A 23,227-nucleotide genomic window follows, 5' to 3' on the forward strand; every position below is an offset into this window, starting at 1 on the left:
GAAAAGTTGTTGTTGGATCATGTTACATTTGCAACGAGCAGCCTATTCGAAAGAGAAGAAAGACAAGGAAGTCTTGCGTTGACTGTAATAAACTCGTTTGAGATCAGCACACATCAAAAATCACAACAATTGTAATCATTGATTTATATCATATATGTGTAAAAGATTTAAATTTAATTACTTTTTGTAATTTTCATACAGTATTTGTATATTACTGTGCAAAAAAATAACTCTATGATTTTTGTTCAACAAGCACATTGCAAAATGTGATATTATTATAATATACAATACATTCAATAAATAAACAATTTGAAAATAATAAGTATTGTTATTTATATATTAATCCATATGTACTTATTATATTTTTACAACAAACCTTTTTTATGATATACTATACGAAACTCATGCTTTTTCTATCAGGGTACCCGAGTGGCTCATACGTGTTTTCTTTTTTTTCAAATGCAAAATTTTTTAAGTTAAAATTTTTTTAAAAAATATTTAGAATGTAAATTTTGATAGGGAATCAGTAAAATCATGGGGATTCGAGAAGGTTTTAGCCAATCCTTTTTGGGAAAAAAATTATTCAACAAAACGTTATGCCGATGGGTACCCGGGTGGCAACACAAGGGTTAGCGCCTGTTTGGACGTTAGAAGAAAGGCATTGAAGAGTTTACCTCAAACTCTCATTTTAAATTTACTTGAAATATTTAATTTCGTTTGCGCAGGAAAGGAATAAAAAATACCAACTGCCTACTCGCAACAGGTCACACTTCAGCTGTATCCAGTCCTGAGTGTGTTCCAATGCACCAAATAATGGTTAGGCGATATAAAGTTAATTACTTGTAGCTTTTGAAACTAAGATGCTGGAGCTGGGATTTTGCAATGACAGACTGGATAATTTCGCTAAGTGCAGACAGCCTTTTACCGGCGACAGGCGACCTGCCACTCTATCCCTTCTGGAGTGAGATCCGATATGCCAGCTTGTGATTAAATAGCATAATTAACTTAACATTTATTTTATATGTGCAGAACACATTTTTCTTTCCTAGCTTTAAGCACATGCGCTGACTGGCAGCCTAAAGGGCGATGAGTACTGTCACCCACCACCAGGGTGTGACTGGTACACATCCAGATGCGAACAAGCACCAATGCGGGCCGAAAAGCACGAGCTCACGACCCCACTTAACTCTCTTCTTCCTGGAGCATCCTTCTTGTTCTGTATTGAACCTGCCCGCAAAATGCTTGCAATAACTTAACCCCTCACGAATAAGTCCAGAGTGTGTCCATGCAGGTTTTATCTGGGCCCAACTTAACTAGTTATAATCTAGATATTATAGGGAGTTAGTCATGGCATTAATTGCTACCATGGCTGGCCAATCCCGAACAAAGCTCATGATACATGCAATATTTTCGGCATGGCAGAAACCCAGGTTGATTAGGTGTAAAGGCTTCGGCCTGAGACGCACCTACGGTCTTCCCTAATACAGACCCCTTCCAAACAAATACACTTTGTGTTAGGTTAGGAAAAAAAAACATATTGGATTTAGCTGTTATGCTTTCCGTGGTCCTAAAAGCAGGATTATATTGACGTTTTTTTACATTCTGTGTGTGGCCCGGCTAAGCACACAGAGAAACGTAAGAAAAGAAAAACAATGTTCTTTAGGAATTTTTCATTACAATGGTTGCGTTCGACGTTTTTTTTTCCAGTTATAATTTTAATTTGGAAATAAAAGAGTTTATTAAATTACCTTTGTTTATTTCTTTCCAATAAAAAAAAAGTTTTTTCTCATCATTACATGGCATCAGTACACAATTTTACAAATGAATTTAGTTCGAAAGCTTTGTTACTTGCACAGTTTTTTGTTTTTTCTTATACAAATTTTTACGATGTCTTTGAATTTTGATAGGATGAGATCCAAATACATACCACAGCACCATTCATCTTGCCGTTGATGGTCGAGGAGTCTTGTCACTCGCCAAAAGAAAAATTTTTTAGTAATGTCCCTCGGTTAACTACATAACTCAAGGTACCGATGCCGACGCCTAGGGCCTAAAATTCAAATTAAATTGTTCGAAAATAAAGAATTTAGGTTAAAAAAAAATGTGGCTTGGCCCCAGCCCCCTAGGCGTAAAGTTGTCCCTTAGTGACTTTCCATAATATTGCGTGAGTTACCGACGACGTAACCGGGTTCAGCGACAAGTGAGTTGGTCGACGAGACTACCTTCCCTTGTAAAGGTGAAGACAAGGGAGGCAACCCCGTGGGGCCAACTGACCACAGAGCACAGAATTCAGAAACATGACCATATAAGGAAATTCGGATGGGCGCATCACTCCATGCCAGGGCTCACCCTGATTGGCTGGCTAGTGGTAGCCTCTAGAGAACCTTCCAGACGGTCGCTACAGCTGTGTGTCCATGTGACGCGTAAATCCCAGACACACATTTACAAGGTGAAAAATAACTTTCTGGCGCCAGTGTGTCGCGCCTGTTCGCTCTTCCTTCTGTACCTTCCAGACTATTCTCGAAATATTACACTAGCAATATCCAATAGAATTTAAAATTACCCAACAAATTTAAATACAATGTTCAAAATTTAGCAATCAAAGTTGAAATTCATACTGTATTAGAAATTTTAGTTTAAAAATTATGTCCTGTAAAATTATAGTCTACACTGCTTTAAACAAAACAATTACTGAAATTAATTATCAAATATCAAAATTAATTATTATTAACTGGAGTTAACCCACAAATTAATAATTAAGTATCTCAAGAAAATAAGTATTTTAAGGCTTTCCATGAAATTTACCAAAGTAATTAATAACAATTCTTAACAGATCTACATAATAAAAAATTATCCTTCATATCAAAGTTATTCTTAATCAATATTCTTATGACCCAAAATATATATACAGTATAACCTTATTTTTACATACCCGCGATTAACGTATTTTTTTACATGCACTGTCAATTTCCCTATACTAATAATGCATTCTTTTCCCGCCTTGTGAAAAATCATTTCCCACTGTTTACGTAGAATTAGTGCTGTATTTCGTGGCAAACCATCGGAAAATTTAAAGAAAACAATAAATTCTCAAAATGAATATCGTGAAATTATTATTAAGCGTTACTGCATGAGTGTATGGTCACCACAGCTTCGTTCGCCATTGTAAAACAACTTACTTTTTTTTTGTGCCACGTGCTATTGTACACCATACGGCCATGAACCAAACGTAAGGTGACATAAACATGAAAATTAATATGTACTTTTCTTAGCGTTCCCCTTTAATCTTAAATGTATTATGCATGAAGATAAAGGTGAAAACTCACATTTTAAATACACAAAAGAGCGGATTACTGTTCCATTATTAAAATACGTTTTAAGCAACGTACAAGTTTCCTATAAATATGGCGTCTTCGTGCATATTCGGCGATGTTCATTTTAACACATTAGAAACATTCTGAAAAGTCAAATGGCTGCAATGAATATCCAAACAATGCAATGGCAATTTAACTTCTATTCCTCAACGTAAACAATTATATTGATGGTGGTAGCTATCGTTATATAGTATTATTTCTCAAAAAATCTGAAATTAATAAAACTTTAACACGTAATTAAATACAAAGTTCAAAAATCAATTGTGTTACAAAATTTCAGCACCAAGTGGTTATATCAAGATGCTTCAACATTCTCATCTCTAACACAAGAACAGCAAATTTCATGTTAACCTTTTGGCAATAATGAAGAACGGCGATATTGGATATATTTATAATTTTAATTATGTGAGATAGTGAAGTTCTAGTTAATATATAAAAACGTAACCGTCTCTGACATATTATTTAGTGTGGTATATATTTTCTTATTGTTTCCCAAATAGTGAGATGATAACAAAAATTTGAACATTTCCCTCATTTGCGTTTTCCCGGTTTTTACATATTTTTTCCTGGTCCCTTGAAATATGTAAAAATGAGGTTCTACTGTATATAACAAATCCTCATTGTGCAATGCTACAGGATCTCGGTGCCAATAAATTTGCAGAGAACCGGGACTGACCCATCAATAGTTTGAAACCACCTAGGAACGTTATTTTCCGAGCAGCTTCCAATCTGTGTACGAACGAAAATTGAAAACAGAAAGCGACGAGATACTAATTTTATTATTGGTAACAGTTATGGATTGGTATGTGTGTGTGGAGATTAATAAACAGAAAAATCTGAATTCTGGATCTATTTCAAACATGCACTGTACATTTTATTATGAGTAGCATACAATATCCCAGACCATCAAAAAATTACACAATCATTCAAAATACCTAAGTGTGGGTTACGATAGGCATATCACACATATCTCACAAAATTATAAGGTGTACTTAAAAAAAGATACTATATAAATATGTGGCTGAATGCCTTACAAGCAATGTTATTACATATAGATTACACAATTCCATAAGAATTATCCAAAAAGACTAGATAATATAAGTAATAAGCTACAAATTGCAAAATGGCAAAACACAACAATTATTTGCAACCAGCCCAAAGCGGCGAAATTGAATATGAGTTATAATCATCACCTGAATAGTAAGCATACAAGCAATACACAAATCTCCTTAAACCACCTGAAACTAATTTTTTTAGCTTGGATAACATAATACACAACTGGTGCTTCAAAAGCCACATTGTAATCATAGTAAAAATTATACAATTATGAAACAAACCAGAATGGTTTAGAGACGCAGCTAACAACAAGTCAAATAGGGTGACTGTGAACTATCGCCACTCGTTAAAATCACAAGGAAATTAGACTAAATCCGCAAAGCAAACTTACCCGAGCGGAAGCAGAAATTATCATTGCTTTTATTTACATAATTAATTTGACAGCACAAAGAGGACTAGAACAATCATGACTCTAATTCACACAGACGCAACATGCAGATGCACATCATGACAAAACGCAAGCATAGCAAGATCTCACAAAGACCAGTAATCACCGGATATAATTTCCAAAATGGCAGGCCAAAAGGAAATTTAGACGATGGCTACTTCACAACTAGAAGTAAAATTATTAGGCATGGCCACCACATACCAAATGACACACAGCAAACAGTACTTACATTAAGCCACACAGTGTTTTAACGTGTGCACTATCAAAAATAAACTAACTATAATAAAATAACTACATCCGAATGGCCTGGTATCAGAGCTGTACAACAATTTAAGCCCTGTAGGAGCGTGAAGTGCACCCATGCAGAAGCACATGAGAGGAAGACACTAGCACAAAAAAAAAGGGTAAGGTAGAGAGGAAGGGGAAAAAGGGGAGGTAAGTGTGCTCAAGGCATCTTCAAAGTGGTGCTGAAGCATATGTTGCATGTCATTTGAAATCTCCTGCAGTTTTATGGTGTCTTAGTACTTGATATTGTTTGTTGGCTAATATTATTGTATTTTTTCTGCGTAGTAATTGTTCCCTGAGTCTATAACTGTCTATGTTTATAATAGTGTTATGTCTATGTATGTGTTGCAGTTATTTTTTTTGTATGGTACCTATCACCTAATGCTTTTCAAATGTCGGTAGGCATGAAACTTCTTGAAATAAAACAACATTATAAAGTTCAAAACCAATAGAAACAATTATTTTGCACATTTCAAAAAATTAATAAAAACCATCAATATCTTAATAACACAAAACATTTCACAGCAGAAATAAAACACTCCAAAGCCATGTCACAAATACTGAAGATAGTTGATAACATAATGGCAAGACCTTGTGGACTTAAATTATGTATATATTTTTGGTTTGTTAAGTTAGGCACACTTATAAAAGTTAATTTTCACAGCATATTATATGCTGAATTAAAATACAACAACAACAACAACAAAAAAACAGTAGCTTGGCTGATTGTTACACTGCTCAGAAATTGTATGCTTCAAACATATTAATTTTATATAATATTTTTTATTCTTTTCTGACATTCTGAAACCGAAAGTAAACTATAAATATTATATATGTTTTTGTTTTTCAAATTATATTTAGTTGTAGCAGCATAACAGCCAATAGTAGGGTATTGAGTTCCATTTCATCGAGCACAGCACAGTGTGGAGGGCGACCCTGAACGCAGCACACTCACCTGCTTGGAGAGTTCCTCGACATCAGCGCCACGCATCTTCTGAATCAGCGTGACCACTGTCAGCTGCATGCCCGGGGATGCTAGTCCGGGAAACATCTCCAGCACACCTGTCACAAAGGAAAAAAAAAATTTTGCAAAACCGCTCTTGTTTTCAAACACAATTTCTTCTCCACTTACTGAAAATACAGCAAAGCCTCAATTTTAGACATTCTGAGTGACCAAATGAACATTGGATTCTTTGTTAAGTGGAAAATATAGGTAAGTAAGAAATCCTAAATACTGATAATTCAAAACTTAATTTCTTAACAACATAACTATCAGGTATGAAGTTACACAACTGGCCATTACAATTATAACACAAGGAAGGAATCATGTAGAGGACTCCAAATTGGAGCGTAACTAGTCGTGGAGAACTACTTGTACCACAAGGCAGTGGTGAAAGTGCTGAGAGTTGGTGCATTGCATTTCCCAACTGATCAGATGCAAAGATGAAGTGAGTATGGTGTGTCTAAGAACACAACAACCATACAAACAAGTTTCAGCATTTGATCACAGGAGAACAGTGGCCTACCTGAATTATGGTTAACCTATGCAAATTTAGACCGGATTATATGCAACATAAAAAGCTTGAAATATGCATGGAAATATTCATGAAAAATGTTTGAAAAATGCAGGAAATATGCATGAAAATTGTCAAAATATGCAACATTAAATTTTAAAAAATAGAAGTCCTTAGTTTTATTTTTACTTAAAATTATGTATATTAGTAAGATATCAACAATAAATGAACAATTATTTAATATTTGGTGTTCTTGTAGACGTTAACAATCAGGTACTGTTCCAAATGTTTATTACTAAAATTGTGCCTTCGATCACTCAAAATATTTTTATAAGTGAAAAAAGACAGTTCCACATCCACTGAGGTAACTGGGCAGTAAAGTATTTAAATTTGGGTGCTATTATAGCACTTACTGTTTTTGGCAAAAGTTCATCCATCCCATTAATAAAACTATCAATTTGACACAAAAGTTCAAAGCCTGGGTTTTTGCTCAAAATTTTTTCAAAATTTTCTTTAAGTTTACACGGGAACACATCCGGCAATGTGGAGTTCATTTGACGGATTTTATTCATTTACTAAATTCATTCGGTCAACACCAAGCCTTGAGTTTCAAGCTTTTTAATACTCGCAGGCAGGGTTGGGTAATGACGTGTAGAATATTAATATTCTACATACGTGTAGAAAATAGTGTAGAAAATGTATAATATGTAGAATATACGCAGAATATAAAGAATATTCAGAAATAAATGAAAATCTACCTTTGTAGTTGGAATATTCTTTAAGGAAATTCCCAGTATCTGACTTCTAAAATAATTAATAATGGTGCCCTAGAACTGTCAATCTGCCATTTCCAGATCTGTTAAAAATGGTTTTGTTTTTGCAATTGGGCCTAGTAAGACACTCATTGTCCACTTAATCTTTGTACTCCTCTAAGCAGCCTAGACAACCCTGAGCAGTGCAAGTGTTTCTGCAGCTAAAAGTATTCATAAAATACATAGTAAAAGACGTTACGTAGGACATACCTACAAAGGAGTGTATCAGACTTTCAGGTCTATTACACAGAATAAACAACAAAAAAATGTAACAATTTTTTTTTTGGAACTCTCTAGTCAATAAAACTAACCAAGTAAAGTTTTAATTGCCAATCCTTAAGGTATTATTATTATTAATTATATTTGTTTCCAAACACAAAGTTAGCCTTCAGTATAAGTTAAGTAAATTCTGTTCAGTTGGTTTGGTACTACTGTCAACATACTTGTGATTTTTTTTTCACCAACACAAAAACAGTAAATTAGAGGTGGGTTGTTACAGCAATTTTTGATATCTGTTCCAACCAGTTACTGATACAGTAATGTACTGGTAACAAATAGCTGATACTTCTAAATCAGCTAAGCAGTAGCGGTCCCAGGAAGCAACAAGGTATCAGCTTTCTCGTTACAGGTTACACATCCTCCGTGCCGTCATCACCAGCGTAAAAAGGTATCAGTTTTCTGTTTCAACGTTCTTCGTAAAACGGTATCAGTTTTCTCATTCTACATTCTTCGTAGTTGTAAAAAGGTATCAGTTTTCTCATTCTACATTCTTCGTAGTCGAAAAAAGGTATCGGTGTTCTCTTTCCACGCCTTTCATAATCGGAGTCTTCATTCTTTGCAAGGAGCACGCACTGCGCCCTGAGCGTACTTTGATGAGAAGCCTAAGATGTACATCAAGCTCTGTCCCTGGCCGAACACGCCTGAATATTCACCTTCGGCCAACCTCGGGATTTGTTTTATTTTTGCGCAGGAAAAATGAATTCAAATATTAAAAGTGGTCGGTTAGGTTAGCTACATTAAAACACTTTAGAACACTATGGACGGTTAGTTAGGTTAGTATAGCTACATTAAAATAAACGGAGAAATATAAATATATATAAATAAACCTGAGGTTGGCCGAAGGTGAATATTCGGGCGTGTTCGGGCAGGGACAGAACTTGATGTACATCTTAGGCTTCCCCCTCCCCTACATTCTTTCCCTTCTTTATCCTTATTCGTCGTGCCGCTCCTTCCCAAGCTCCGCCCAAGTGACCGTCATCAGCGATCGGGTTCTGCGCACATTGGCTGTGGTGTTGTTCCAAGTGAATTGTAAACTGACACTAAAGTACTTGATACTTGAATAGTGTACTCGATTGCAGTACTTGATACAGGCGTGTATCAGTCACAAAGTAGCAGATTATTACTCTGCAACCCACCTCTACAGTAAATACAAGATGGCACGTAGACCTAAACATAGTTTATGGAGTCAGCAAGGATTTAAGTATGCCAAAGAAAATAATAAGAGTGTGAAACTGTGCACTGTTTGTGAAAAGACACTGAAGAACACTGCAGTGAAAAGGCTTGAATCACATAGGTAAGTGAAAGCCACCTTTTTTTAAAATTCCAAATGAGAGGTAATGTTTTCTGCTTCCCATGTCTAAAAACTGTATTTGTAGCAATTTGTTTTCCTGCAAGGACAGTTTCTTGCTGTTTCACTGGAAATTTGTTTTATCAAGAATGATTTCTCCCCCTTAGTATTAATAATGTTTAGCTGGGATTTTGTAGCTTTGTAATGAGAGGAAATGAATCATTTTCAGAAGAGTACTAGACCTGGTACCTGCTTTGTACGATTGTACGTCAAATTGCTTCTTACAAAACTCAAAAATATTATAGCAAGAAAATGTTTTCTTCCCTTAAAATTTTACACTGTTTGAACTTAGCATTAACTGCAAAACTCAAAATAAAAATCAAGTAATTAAAAATGTGTTTACATGAAGTGCTAATTTGAATATATATATATATATATATATATATATATATATATATATATATATATATATATATATATATATATATATATATATATATATATTACTAGCGGACCCAACAGACGTTGTTTTGTTCAAACGTTTAAATTTGAAAATTTACAGGAAATTTCCCTGAATATAATCGCAGCACCATCTGCCGGGTCGAACTGAAATAAAAATAAAACATTTTTGAATATTCAATAACACGACCACAGCGCTTCCGACCGGATCCTATGTAAAACATTGAACGTTCAACAACAACATTAATTTAATTAATTAATTACAAATATTATTTATCGGCTTGAATTGTGAATCTAAACAATTTTTAAATCCACCTGAACACACACTTTAAAGTGGACCCGACAGACGGTGTCCTGTTCAAACGTTGTAAATCCAAAAATCATAATTTAAAAAAAAACTATAAATTAAAAAATACAAAACTTCAATTTTAAATATACTTTAAACTATAATTACTATAAGTACTTTAAATTATATAAATGTTATAATTTATTTTACAAACTTATATTTTTATTTTCAAAGAGACATCAATACATCATAAGTTGCATAGAATAAAATGAGAACTAACAATTTAAAATTGTAGGTTAAGTTGATTGTTATTGAATGCACGTCTATACATAATTAAAAGTAATGAAAAATTGTGTTAAATACTCACTTTGATACTGCACCTTACATATTTTGCACAATGTATATTTTTTATTACATTTTAATATGTAGAATAAAATGAGAACTGACAATTTAAATTTGGAGGTTAAGTTAATTGGTATTGAATTCACGTGTATACATAATTAAAATCACGAAAAATCATGTAAAATACTCACTTCAATACTGCACCTCACAAATTTGCACCTATATTTTTAATTACACTTTAAAATGTTATTTCAATAAATAATAATATAATAATCTCAATAACCAATTCTATTTTAATTTTAATGTAATAACAATTCATAAAATCCATCCAAAGATTAACAACAACACATAAATAAATACACAACACACACACACACACACACACACACACACACACACACACACACACACACATATATATATATATATACACTGTAAACCTAAACCATTCAAAGATCAACAACAATTTATAAATAAAAAATTAATTAAATAAACATTTTCCAGTGGACCAAATTGTGAATCTAAACCATCCTCGAATCCCCGTGAACTCACACAAAAAATTTCATCAAAATCGGTCCAGCCGTCTAGGAGGAGTTCAGTGACATACACATGCACACAAGAAATATATATATAAAGATATATTATGTATATATAGATAGATTTGCTAATTTATTTTTCTAAAATAAATTGATATTCATTCACTGTCTGCAGTGGGGAGGCGTGAGGTTTACATGAGGGGAAGCAACAACTCCGTTCACCCCAAATCATGACCGGGGGGGTCCGGGGGTCCTCCCCTGGGAAAATATGGATTTAAAGGTACAAAAGGGTGCTATTTAAGTAGTTTTCTTAACTGAACATTGACTATTCCACAGGTAGAAAAATTGACATTTTTTTTAAATTATAAATTATTTTTGAAAAATAATAATGTTTGACTTATATTATTCTGGTAATAAAATACCTACTCTGCATTATTTATATACTAAGTGGGAGTGTAGTATCATCAATATCTGGTACAAAATATATTAACAGACAACACAAGGCAAAGTAAGTACTTAAAATAAAGAGAAGAACCTCATAAAAATGTACTAGAATAGTAAAAATTAAATCTTGGTATTTTTAGTACCAACACAAAAGAAATTATCTTCATACATGATCAGAAACTCTGTTAACTGGTAAGTGTACCAAGAAACTGGCACGTCAATCATTCCATTCCTGAAACGCCACCTCGCCACCTGCCGTGCCGAACTGTAGCGGACATAGCCGAAGCAGTCGGCGGAAGAATTCCACCGTCTGCTTCAGCCATGTTCGCTTCAGTTCGGCAATAAAGCGTTACCTTCGTAGCTACTACCACGTATTTTTACAGCCAATCGCCTCCTCGAACCTTTGTACCATGCCACCCCCCTTCCGAAAGGAAACTACTGCGGCAGCCTTCCTGCTGAAAGCGGTCCTACTAGCGCTTCTAAACCTAGCAACGTTTCTAAAACAGCATGTTTTGTGTGTCACTGAGTTCTTTTCTTATAGCGCACAGCGCACAGTATTGGGTCCCCAGAAGATAGTGTAAAAAATACATACACCTAACTGCACGAGCTAAAGTAAAATACTATTGTGAATAAAATATTTATTTCAAAAATACAATGTCTGGAAACTGCCTGGGCAAGCACTGCTTGCCTTGCTTGCCCTGACGAGATGCCACTGACTGCCTGTAATGTAAGAACACATTTTCAACAATTGCAGGTGTACGTGTAGCTGTACAATTTTTTTTCCCACTACAATGGATTTGTACTGTCATCTGTAGATTCATAATGGAACGGTGTTAGTTTTTGGTTCTACAGCAGTTTGTTTTCTATTTTTTCTAGAAATGTATGTCATTTGACTCCTACTTCTACTCAGCAAGGTAAATTATTACACTCCAACAATGCAAAGCCGATTAAAGCTACAAAATCACATGAGGAAGACATAATGATCCAGGTCCCAGCATGGACATATTAACTTCTCAAATAAAGCGAAAATTCTCAGCAATGGAAAATGCTCAATACAGTATTAACTGTGACCTCCCTGCTTCAACTTCACCTTTTGATACGACTAATGGAGAAGACATCTTAGGTGAACATTCAACGACATTGGATCATATTGCTTCTTCATAAACTGCACAACAAATGCTATCACCACCCCTTTCAACAAGTACTACTAGTGGTCTGAATGACTGTCACTTTACACAACGTTGATAATACTAAGGAACATGGTGGGCTGATAACCACACATTCACGAATACCTTTTTACGATGTGATGGAAAAACCTGAACAAGAAGCTGCAAATCAAGCCTTGGGTAAATTAATATTTGACTGCAACATACCTTTTAGCGTTGTGGAATCAAAACAATTCAAAAATTTTATAAAAACATTAAGACAATCATACAAACGTCAAGCAGAAAATCAGTTGCAATAACGATGCTTGATAAAGAGTATGAAGATTGCAAGAGTAATCTAAATTTTGGTGAACATTCTGTATTACTTATTGATGGGTGGAAAAATGAAGCAGCTAATACCAGAAATGTGGCAGCTATGATCCACAATGCTGAAGGTCAAGTAGGTTTTCTAAATGCTTGGGATATAACAGGTGACAAAGAAACTGGCGAAGCTTTGAAGGGTATTGTTTCAGAAGCAGTTATGACTGCTAGACATATCTACAACTCAGAGTTGTATGCAGTATGTTCTGATAATGCAGCAAACATGATAAAAATGGGTAAAGTTATTGATCCGTGGCATGTAACATGCAATGCAGACACTGGAAATCTTTTAGCAAAAGAACTAGAACCAATTCAATTGACATCAAGAGTAAACAGTGTGTTAAAAGCATTTACTTCAGCTGACCAAGAAGCCCGTCTTCTTCAGTTTGGGGGCCACCGCGTAATACTGCCATGTGATAATCGATGGTGCAGTAACAGAGATGCCTTTCTATGTTTAAGAAAAAGAGAGAGAGAGAGAGAGAGAGAGAGAGAAAACTGATTTGTTTCAAACAATGACACACGGAAGCAGCTGAAGTATTTGTAGTGAAGATGTGTCTGCATAGATGCCTGTTTCCAAAGCATGTGTCGGAGGAATACTGGTATCTGTCGTGGAGCTCATGCACCCAGAGATGGGCCTGCATTTACATTACACAATGCACCATCCAGACGAAGAGTTCGTTCAGTTCGCCAGTGCGTTAGAGCAAGATCTGAAAGCTTTGAAACTGCCCCAGACCAATGCAATGACACCAGCGCGAACCGAGACAGTGACAACAAACAACACCCGAGCTGTAGTGCCTTACATTGCACTGCAGGAGCACAACTGGGGAAGGACCGCCATCACAATGCCATACATGTCCGATCGACACGTTCCACTGACATCAAAGCTGTAGAGTACACAAACAGTTCGGGCAAGGTGACGGGATACCCCAGCAGAAGGAAAATGGTGCAGGGGGGAGGGGGAAGTAGTAGAGTTCTGTCCTCCCCCCCCCTCATCTTACTGACTCCGGATGGACTGCAGGACTCCTCCTGGATCATGTTAGCGCGTTAGAGGGTGAACTTCTGCACATTTCTGCAGCTGTTAAAGGGTTCACAGTGAAGGCCCTGGTTCACACCATCGCCATACACAATAGCATTGCTGCCTGCCTGGTCGACAAGTCACAGCTTGAGTCAAGACCAGGCAGACTCTAGCTGCCACCACCTGGAATGTCTGCCAGACGCAGGGTGTACCGCCCTGGCGGTTGCATATCTGCGTGATGTCATCATCTTGAGCAAGCCCTGGCTCTATGAATAAGACATAACGGATCAAGGTACGATCAAGGCTGCTGTATCATCTACAGTCTCGGGAGGTCACTTCCAATAACATATGATGCCTGTCTCAGCTAAATCAGACATGGAGTTCCCTATGAGCTCCTCACAATGATTCAACATGTGCCTGATCAACAGTGTAGTGTGTTTGCAAATGCAGACTCCTTAAAATGCTCCACCATATATAAGCACACCATTCTAACCCATTCTCATGACCCCAAGTTCATCCCACCAGGTAGCTATGGACACACAGGCAAAAGGACCATTCAAACGCAAGTTAACGAGATATTACGTGAAAGTATTTTGAGCAAAGTGAAATCATCTTTAACTTTCAGTGTGTGCTAGCTGAAAAAAAATAGGGCTGGGCCGATGCCAATTCCGATTCTTAAGTATCGGCCGATATTCAGAGTATCGGCATCGGCAGCATCTGTAAAACATTTGCCGATACTTCGCGCCGATACCTCAGGCCAAGTTCTTAAACTGTGTTATATTGTTTTTGTTAGAAAAAATCACTAAGGAATAGTATTTCACGCAACTGGTTTTTTTTGTAAGTCAAAACTAATTTTTAAAATAATTGCCTAATGTTGAAATTTATGCACTACTACCCTAAGTTTCCTTCCCACAGCACTACTGTTTTTAAGAAAACCGGTCGTGTTGATTGTTTTAAAAATACAATGGAGACCGAGAATCATAGAGACGTGCATACTATAAATGTATAAATGTCCTAAACTTGAGTTTATACCATTTCTTATGTACCAATGTACTTTATAATGTTTAATAATTGTACTTATGCAGTATTATGTATATATGTATTATCTGTATAAAATTGACTTGACTTGTTCTATATCCCGGAGCCCTTAACTCCATATGTGATCCACTGAACAAACACTGAATAAATAAATAAATATTCATTGCCAACTGTGGAACAAAGACAGCCTCATGTTACGTTTACCAGTGCTCGCGATAAAGTAAATTGCACTCGCGATCACGTTTACAGCACTCGCAATCATAGAAACAGTTGCTGAAGAACGTCTGAGTAACTTGCCCCATCTCCATGTTATTTATATATCTATGGCTTTGCTGATGTTATGTTGTTGTGTTTGTTTACAATTTAGTATTTACGTTAGCTTGAATTGTTAAAATCTAAACCTAAAGTGATATTTTAAAGATTTTTCTGAGTGTGATGATATGGCTGGGAAGAGAAGTGAAGTTTGGAAATACTTCATTCTTCAATCAAATGAAGATACCAAGGCTACATGCACTTTCTGCCATGTAAAAATATCACGAGGTGGGGTTAAGTCAAGAGGATTCACCACACCAAACATGAAAAAACACTTGGACTCAACAAACTAAAACACCTGGCCTGACATTGGCCTTCTTACACAACCATCTCGCTTGCTGGCATAACACCTTCTCCTTGAGCTCATGCGAACCCTACACCGCCACAAAGCAATGTGTCAGAGTTCTAGAGAACAATAGACAAAAGAATGAACAAATTGCGAAGAGCAGGGATTGTATGCAGACAATGAACTGAGCCTTGCTGGCTTGGCCAGTTCGCAACGCAGCAACTCCACAAAAGTTTAAAATAAACAAATCCTCTAAAATTATATTCCCTTACACAAATATCAATATTTTAAGGCTCATAAAATCTAAAAAAGTAATGTAAATTTCCTCAAATTATAATATTATATATGTGTATTGTATATTTGTTCTATTATAAATATGTAGGGCAAAAAATATTTTAGGTGTGTTTTCATCCCTTCCCTGAAAAACTGGTTTACAATTATTAAATTTTTTTCTGTTCAAAATGCAATTTCTTAACTTTTCATATTAAGATGGTTTTTATTTCAAACTAGCTAATGCCCAGCATTTGTTGCAATGCTTCTTTGTAATTATTATTTTTTTTTTAATTTGTACACACATACAAATCATCTCTCTCTATCTCTGTCTTGACATGGTCGGGGGTATTGTTAATGAGACGTACGAGTTTACTGAGCGCCACCGTGTCAAGGGGCACGGACCCGGCGGAGACTCTCGCCTCAGGGCGTGACGTCGCCTGTGTGAAGACGTGACTCGACCCCCTTGCTGCAGTTCTCGGCGACACCTGGACCTGGCCCGATCTCAGCGCCGGGCACGCTCTGATGATTAGATGGGTGGGTACTTAGGGCGTCCCACACGCCAGACGTCGAGGAGGCAAACACGTGATTAGGCACTCAGACAACACGCACGTGGTAGAACTGAGCTAACTCTCACAGGCGCGCGCACACAGATTGTCCACACGTTTATTTACGAACCCAACTCTGCAAGGTAACTCAAACACGCCGCAGTACGTCCGGTTTACGTAGAGTTCAGCTCCCTCTCACGGCGGCGGCGAAGAAGAACTGCCGGGAAAAACATGGCTGCCGGGTAGCCTCAACAAAAGCCTCTCGCGCCATCTTTTCGAGGTCCGTGGCGCTCTATCCCCACACTACACACGCGGCGGGAGGTTTGAATGCCGTGGCTGGAGGGGAAGGTGGGAGGGTACTTGCGTATCGGGCTCGGAGGCGTTGCCTCGGACGATGTCAGTCTATTGGTCTGGAACTCTATATATCTCTTAATATCTCTATATGTATCTTCATATACCTCTATATAACTGACTATCTCTACTTAATAAACCCGTATAATTCTCTACATCTCTAACCCTTTATTTTTCTCTCTTTACATATCTATCTCCTCTATGCATATATTTATATCTCTCTTAATCTTTATTTCTATACATCTCTCTCTATATATCTCTAGCCCTATACCTCTCTATCTACATATATCTATATCTCTCTCCATCACTTTCTATCTCTCTCTCATGCCATCACGCTTTCCCTCTATTTCTTTCTCTTGCGTTCTCTATATCTATCTCTCTTTATCTCTCTATCTCTCTCGATTCACATGCCACTATCATTATTCGGACAATAGAAAAAAAGAATTGACATAAAGTACTTACTGGTAACTATCCAATACTACTCGCGTGCCACCTTGAGTTTTGCTTTAAGGGTTGGTATTATCGAAATCTCACCTTAACAGAGACCTTAGTGTTTTAAACATGGAGGTAAGAAGTAAGGGAGTTAGTGCATACAATCTTTGCCATTTTAATACTTGAAGTCAAAATCAAAATGACCTATAACCCCTGTTTGCTTCTGCATAACAAAACTATTTTTGGTTATAATGAAGTTTAACTATAATTTCTTGCAGATTTGTTGGTATTATGTTTCTTTAGCAAAACATGATGGCATATTTACGATTCTTCCTAGCAAGTTCTTGTCAAGCTATTAAACAAATTTATAGCATATTAGCCTTATAAGGTGATTCAGAATCGACATACACTCCATAGACCAATACCTTCATGGTTTCAAAGATCAAGCCTGCAAAATTAGCCACATGATCACCCTACATTCCTCCAACCTGCTGTGGCAGAGTCTAACCACCAACTTATCTGGAGTTACCAGCATTTATAAGAGTAAAATACACAACAAGTAATAAATTTAAAATGCAAAGACAAATACCTTGTCGCAACAGCATGGGACATTCCTGTGCTACGCACTCCATAGTTGCAGCTATATTTGTAATGACTATCGCCTTCCCTCGATTCTTCTAAAACCAGAAAAAAATTGTCTAAATTAGAACACTTACAATAATTGTTAGGGTCAAGAATATATGGAGAATTGCGATAAAATCAAAATAACACCGAAAAGCATGTGAAAACACTGCACAACACCAATGCAAGTTACTACTACGTGTAGTGTTGAAATGCAAGTTATATTATGGAATCAGTAGCACTTAGCCAAAATTTAATTGAAATCATAAAAAAGTAATCTTTTAAAGTTTGAAATTCTAGAAATGCCATTTCCGGACAAAAGATGGTACCAAAGTTCATGGATGAGAAAATTAATTTAATTTGTTTTATTGTGCGTTTCTTATTGAATCACATTAAAACAGCAAAAATTTTGTAATTTATTTTTATTGTTCTGAATGTATCGGTTATATAACTATTACAAATAATTTTATCATACAAATGCAGCACAAAAATATAACAATATTTTGGTGGAATAAGTATTACAAAACAGCTTCTATAAAAATAAAAACAATAACACCAAATTCTTCTGTTTTAAAAACTAAATTGAGATAAAAATAAAACCATCTCTAATAATGATGCAATGACTACCTTTACTCAGCCACACTGGAGTTTCACCATTCCTTTTCTCCGTTGTATCAATTGTTTAAATGAGCCATACTTGGCAATTAATATCTATCACACCAATACATTTTACACAATAAAGCACTGTTAACAAACATGCAATGTGTAAGCTCACGTAAACCAAAGAGAGAAAATAAGCTAACAACAAATTTTATTTGATCCTTCATAGTGTACTATCTTAAAATTTTTTCAAACAAGGAGATCTATCACACAAATTTCTTTAAACTGTTTGCAGCAGATGGCCAGACAAAACTCCATCAAGATAATCCCATTTTTTCATGGGTAATTACATCCTTACACCAACCAGTTGCCTGGCAGGGCTGCCAGCCATCTCCGAAGTTGGTGCGTGTTGCGGTTCTGTCTGCGTTTGTAACAATTATATCAAGTTTATTCAATCTATGAACTCTACATTTAAAAGGTCGAAGAACCTTTGCAATAGTTGTCAAAAGATTATTTCCATTCAAAATTTGTCAAGGACAATCTTTCTTAAGAATTTTTTGAAATAGACAAGTTTTTTTTCTATTACGTGTTATGGAGGAACTTCAGGAATTGGAACTCGAGTGAGTTTCGAGACCTCATTAGTCAGTTGTCATCTTCAGATTGTGAATTAGTTCCACGACAATCAACGGAACCTCTATACATTGTGTCCAGAGAACTACACACAATCTACTACCAGAATCGACAACCATTTTTGGCAAGTTCTCAAAGACATTCATCAGCATACTTTGACGATGTACAATGGAACTAACAGTTATTGTGTTCATATAACCACGTACTAGCTACTATGAGATTTTACACCAAATCTGAAAACTTGATAACAATGCCTTATCAGCATTTGTAAGTAGAATACAACATAAATGGTTTGTAAAAAAAAAAAGTGTCATTGTACAAATGTAAATTTGTTTAAGCATACACTTGGTTGTATTTTTAATAAATAGAAATTATTTTAGTTCCACATTTTAATTATCCTGCTTTTGTGTTGCATGGTTAAATAATTACCCAGTGATTCTTGTTGTTTTGATTCTCTTATGAATGCTCAGACTGAGTTAATCTATTGGATTTTTGAGAGTTAAAGATTACCTTCAGCTGTTCTATTAATATCATATTTCAAGCAACTATTTTAAAACTGATTAAGTTTTATTTGATTTTGTTGTGATCAATGATTTTTATTACATTAGCCTGATGAAACCTAAACTATTTTATGTTTACAACCACTTGAATGCTAACATGTAAAAGTGTATTTGTGGTAAAGTATTGAATTCTTGTTGAACTAGGTTACATGACACATGTAATTGATCTATCTTGTTTTGTGCCCCGACAAATATTTTGATTAGTTCAATATTTCATTAAACTTTTGTGGTTTTAAACTATAAATCAAAGATTTTATTATTTTTATGAAAAAAAAAAGTTTGTGTTAGTTGTTCAATTGTGAAATATTATCGAAATTTTAAATGAATCATATATTTTATTTCAAACATGTTTGAAACAATTTCAATTCTAAAGGCAAATCTATATTAATTATATTTCTGAAACTTAGTAACTTGATATTTGCAGTATCAGTAATGTTTTAAAAGTATTAATTACTAAATTAAAATTGTATTGTACAGATAGTAATTTATATGTGTACAAGGTACTAGAGCTATGTATTTGGTTTTGGAGAAAAAAATTAGAAATTAGGTATTTTCCAATAATGAACGTATTTTTCTTTTAGGTGTTTCTAAAACTTTGCTGTTGTCTATGTGTAGAGTACATACAAACGTAAATCAAGTAGAAGGGATGTTTGCTGCGTGGCGTTAAAGAGGACAGTGTTGTTGCTACCAATCTAAAACATGTTTACAAAACTGTAATCAGTATTCGTGGATTAGAATCGAGGTTGCCTGTGACAAAAATGCATCGCAATGTTATCAAGGCTTATCTGAAGCTGTGGCGTGAATGCGTTACCGTATAAGATGGTCGCAGTATGCTATTGCTGATTTCTACAGCCCCATCTGTGCCTGACTGTACGGCACAAACGTCCACGTTTATTGCAGGACAATCTACCTATCATTTTTCATTACAATGTTCATCATGTTGCACAGACTGTAAATGATGTTTTTTAGCGAGGTGGTCTTGTGAGGTGTCAGAACACCCTCTGTACCCACCTGAAATGAGTCCTTGTGACTACGACCTTTTTCCTAAGTTGAAAGAAACCCTTTGAGGCATCCGATTTCCTGACATACCATCTGTGATCCGAGCAGCAGGAAGCTCTGTCGCTGACTTCAACAAACAACACCTTGCCAACAGTATCCTGTGGTTTCCTGACATCTGGCAAAAGTTCAAGACTGTGCTGGTGATTATAATGAAGGAATGTAATATTAGTTTGCTTGTACATGAATTAAATCTTTTTTCCAGGTATGTTGCCGTTACTTATTTACAAACCTCGCAGATACGTATATAATAAAAATTAAGGCCAAGATCCATAGTTTTGCAGGCACGAGGGAAATTACTTATCCCATGAATAGTACTGTCGGTAAAAAAATATTTTAATTACACCATTATAAAATCAAGGTTTGATTTTTGCAATTGTGGTAGAAAAATTTTATCAAAAATTATTTGTTACTAAATTTTAACTAAGAAATTTTTAAAACTAAGTATTTCATATAAGAACTGTACACAGTCTTTATTTTACATACAGATCAAATTGAGTATCTTTTACAATTCCTGTAGTCCAAAACTGAAACATTACGTACAGAATTTAAATAATTTAATTTTTAAACTTTTGTACTAACCGACGCGTGGAGTTCTAAAACAGAGCAGATGTCGTGTGAATTCAGCGTTCGGCCGGTAGAGATCAGGCACAATTTTCCACGAGTTTCGAGTTAACCGCTAGATGCCGCGACTATCGCATATAAGTTCTAGCGGGAATAATGTAGTTATGAAACGTTTAACTGACAAAACTTGTATCAGTGAACGTGTGCTGGTGTTTATTCAAGATGAAGCTCAGTAGGAAATTTAAGGAAGTTAATCGACGAAAAATTGAGTTAAGTATTTTTATGTAATCGTACAACATTGTAATTGCAATTATTTTTTTCTCTCTGTAAAAGTAACTTGAGCCTATAATTATCATCAGACATATACCTCGACTTTTGAAGAATTTTGCATATCTAGCGGTTCAAAGTAAAGAGTTGATTTATACTTAGCGGAAAATTTTCTTTTTTAGATTTAATTTAAAAACGTCATTGTGTATTGTAAATTGTGTATTAGCGGTTATAATAAATTACATTATTATATAAAATCACAGAACTTTATTTGATTAATTAAGAATAGAGCTCCTTTCTGAAACTTATTAATTTTTTTTTGTGATTTTCCGTTACATAAATTTTTGAAATTTGATAAAATAATAATGTATAATGAATAAAACATAGCCAATGCAAAATGCATGTGTTAAGTATTTTATATCATTAACAAGAATCGTGAGAACGCTAAAACAAATTAAGACTCAAGTACTAAATTAAAAGATTCCATTGCAGTTTTAATTGTTTGTTCTTAACTGTCACAATGGTACAGGGATTATTCGTTATATATTTTTTTAGCTGGAAAAAGATTCCAAAGTTATTACCTACTACCTTAATAGATTCTGAGCAACAAATTCTGTTGTAAAATAGTTTAAAAACTAACATAAATGTTGATTATAACTAAAGGTGGTTTAGACTAGACTTATTAACTAATGGTTATTTAGACTAGACATAACAAATTTTGAAGACAGTTATAGGTTGTTGGATTACAAATTAGTAATATATCACACAGAAAACACGATAAGACATTTTACCGTGCCACGTTTAAGTCTTAACTTATTATTTTGTAAATGTGTAATGAATATATATACCTAACTTTACGCAAAATAAATATTCAAAAGTTCAAAAACAAAAGACTTAAATAACTAGAGAAAAAACTAACAAATATAAAGCACTTTACTATGCTATGCAAAAATTACAGAAGAAAAAATTTCAACAGCGATAGATTAAGAGACGAAGTGTAGACAACAAGCAGATAAACCACAGATAAAAATATATCTACACTGGCAGATCCAGGAATGGGGAGGGGGGACATAGTCGCATGCTCCCCCCACCCCACCCGGGCCACCTTAACAAAACACTAAATATTTTTTTAACTTTTTTCCGAATGCTTTATCATAGTGTATCAATCTTACCTAAATATTGTTTTACTGCAGTGCTATAAATGTTATCTTTAAAAGATTTGTGCAATGGGAGTGCATGACTTTATGTAAGTTTTTGAACATACGCCATTGCTAAGAACTTTTTCTGTTGAAGAAAAACTAATAAATAAAATACATAAATAAAAATACCCAAAAAAAGACAAAAAACACACAAAATTAAGCAAACATTTGCTGTTGTCAACAAGGATATGAACACCACAAAATATTCCGAAACAGGAATATGGTCAACAAACAAAGAAAAACAAAAAAAAATGTACTAAGAGAACGAAAAAATCCCCACAAATGATAACACAAAAATATTGAAACCCAAAATAATTCAGCACAACAGTTGAAGCAAGACAAAAAAACACGACAAAACGAAAAGACAAACAAATACAATAGTTTTACCAAAACAGAAAAAAGCGACGTTTCGGGAACTGCTATCTGCTCCCGTCATCAGGCAGAGACGCACATGGTACGGAAACACAGGTGCGACTGAGAAGGGGCTGGAAAATGAGGGTATTTATCAGAGAAAGGGCTACATCTTGCTCAGCCAATGACAGACGAGCTATCTCCCCATTGGCTGTGCACCATGTAGTTAAAGCGGATTGGTTATGGTGGGTTGAGTATTGGCTATTGTTTTGTGCTGCAGGGATGTTTCTCTCTTTATCAAAGGGATCCACATATTTTTTAATTCAATGCTCTGCTGGCTGAAAATATTTTTATTGCTAATAATGAAAGCTGATTCGGGACAATCCATATCAAATCAACCAATAAATAAATAAAAATTAATGTCAAGGTTTCAGATTTAAATAAATTTTTTTATGCATGTTGTACTACCTATCACAAG

The 23,227-nt window shown here is 35.2% G+C and overlaps 1 protein-coding gene across 1 annotated transcript in view; it reads right to left on the reverse strand.

The window, feature by feature from the left end:
- Positions 1-23,227, reverse strand: part of LOC134527427 (cobalamin trafficking protein CblD-like) — a 289,969-nt gene that overhangs the window by 32,229 nt on the left and 234,513 nt on the right. The window contains exons 4-5 of the mRNA XM_063360102.1: positions 17,491-17,578; positions 6,119-6,225 (exon numbers count right to left, since the gene is read on the reverse strand). Of these exons, the coding sequence (XP_063216172.1) occupies positions 6,119-6,225; positions 17,491-17,578 (195 nt within the window). The remainder of the gene's footprint in view (positions 1-6,118; positions 6,226-17,490; positions 17,579-23,227) is intronic.

This window comes from Bacillus rossius, chromosome 1, assembly GCF_032445375.1.
Source record: "Bacillus rossius redtenbacheri isolate Brsri chromosome 1, Brsri_v3, whole genome shotgun sequence".
Taxonomy (NCBI): domain Eukaryota; kingdom Metazoa; phylum Arthropoda; class Insecta; order Phasmatodea; family Bacillidae; genus Bacillus; species Bacillus rossius.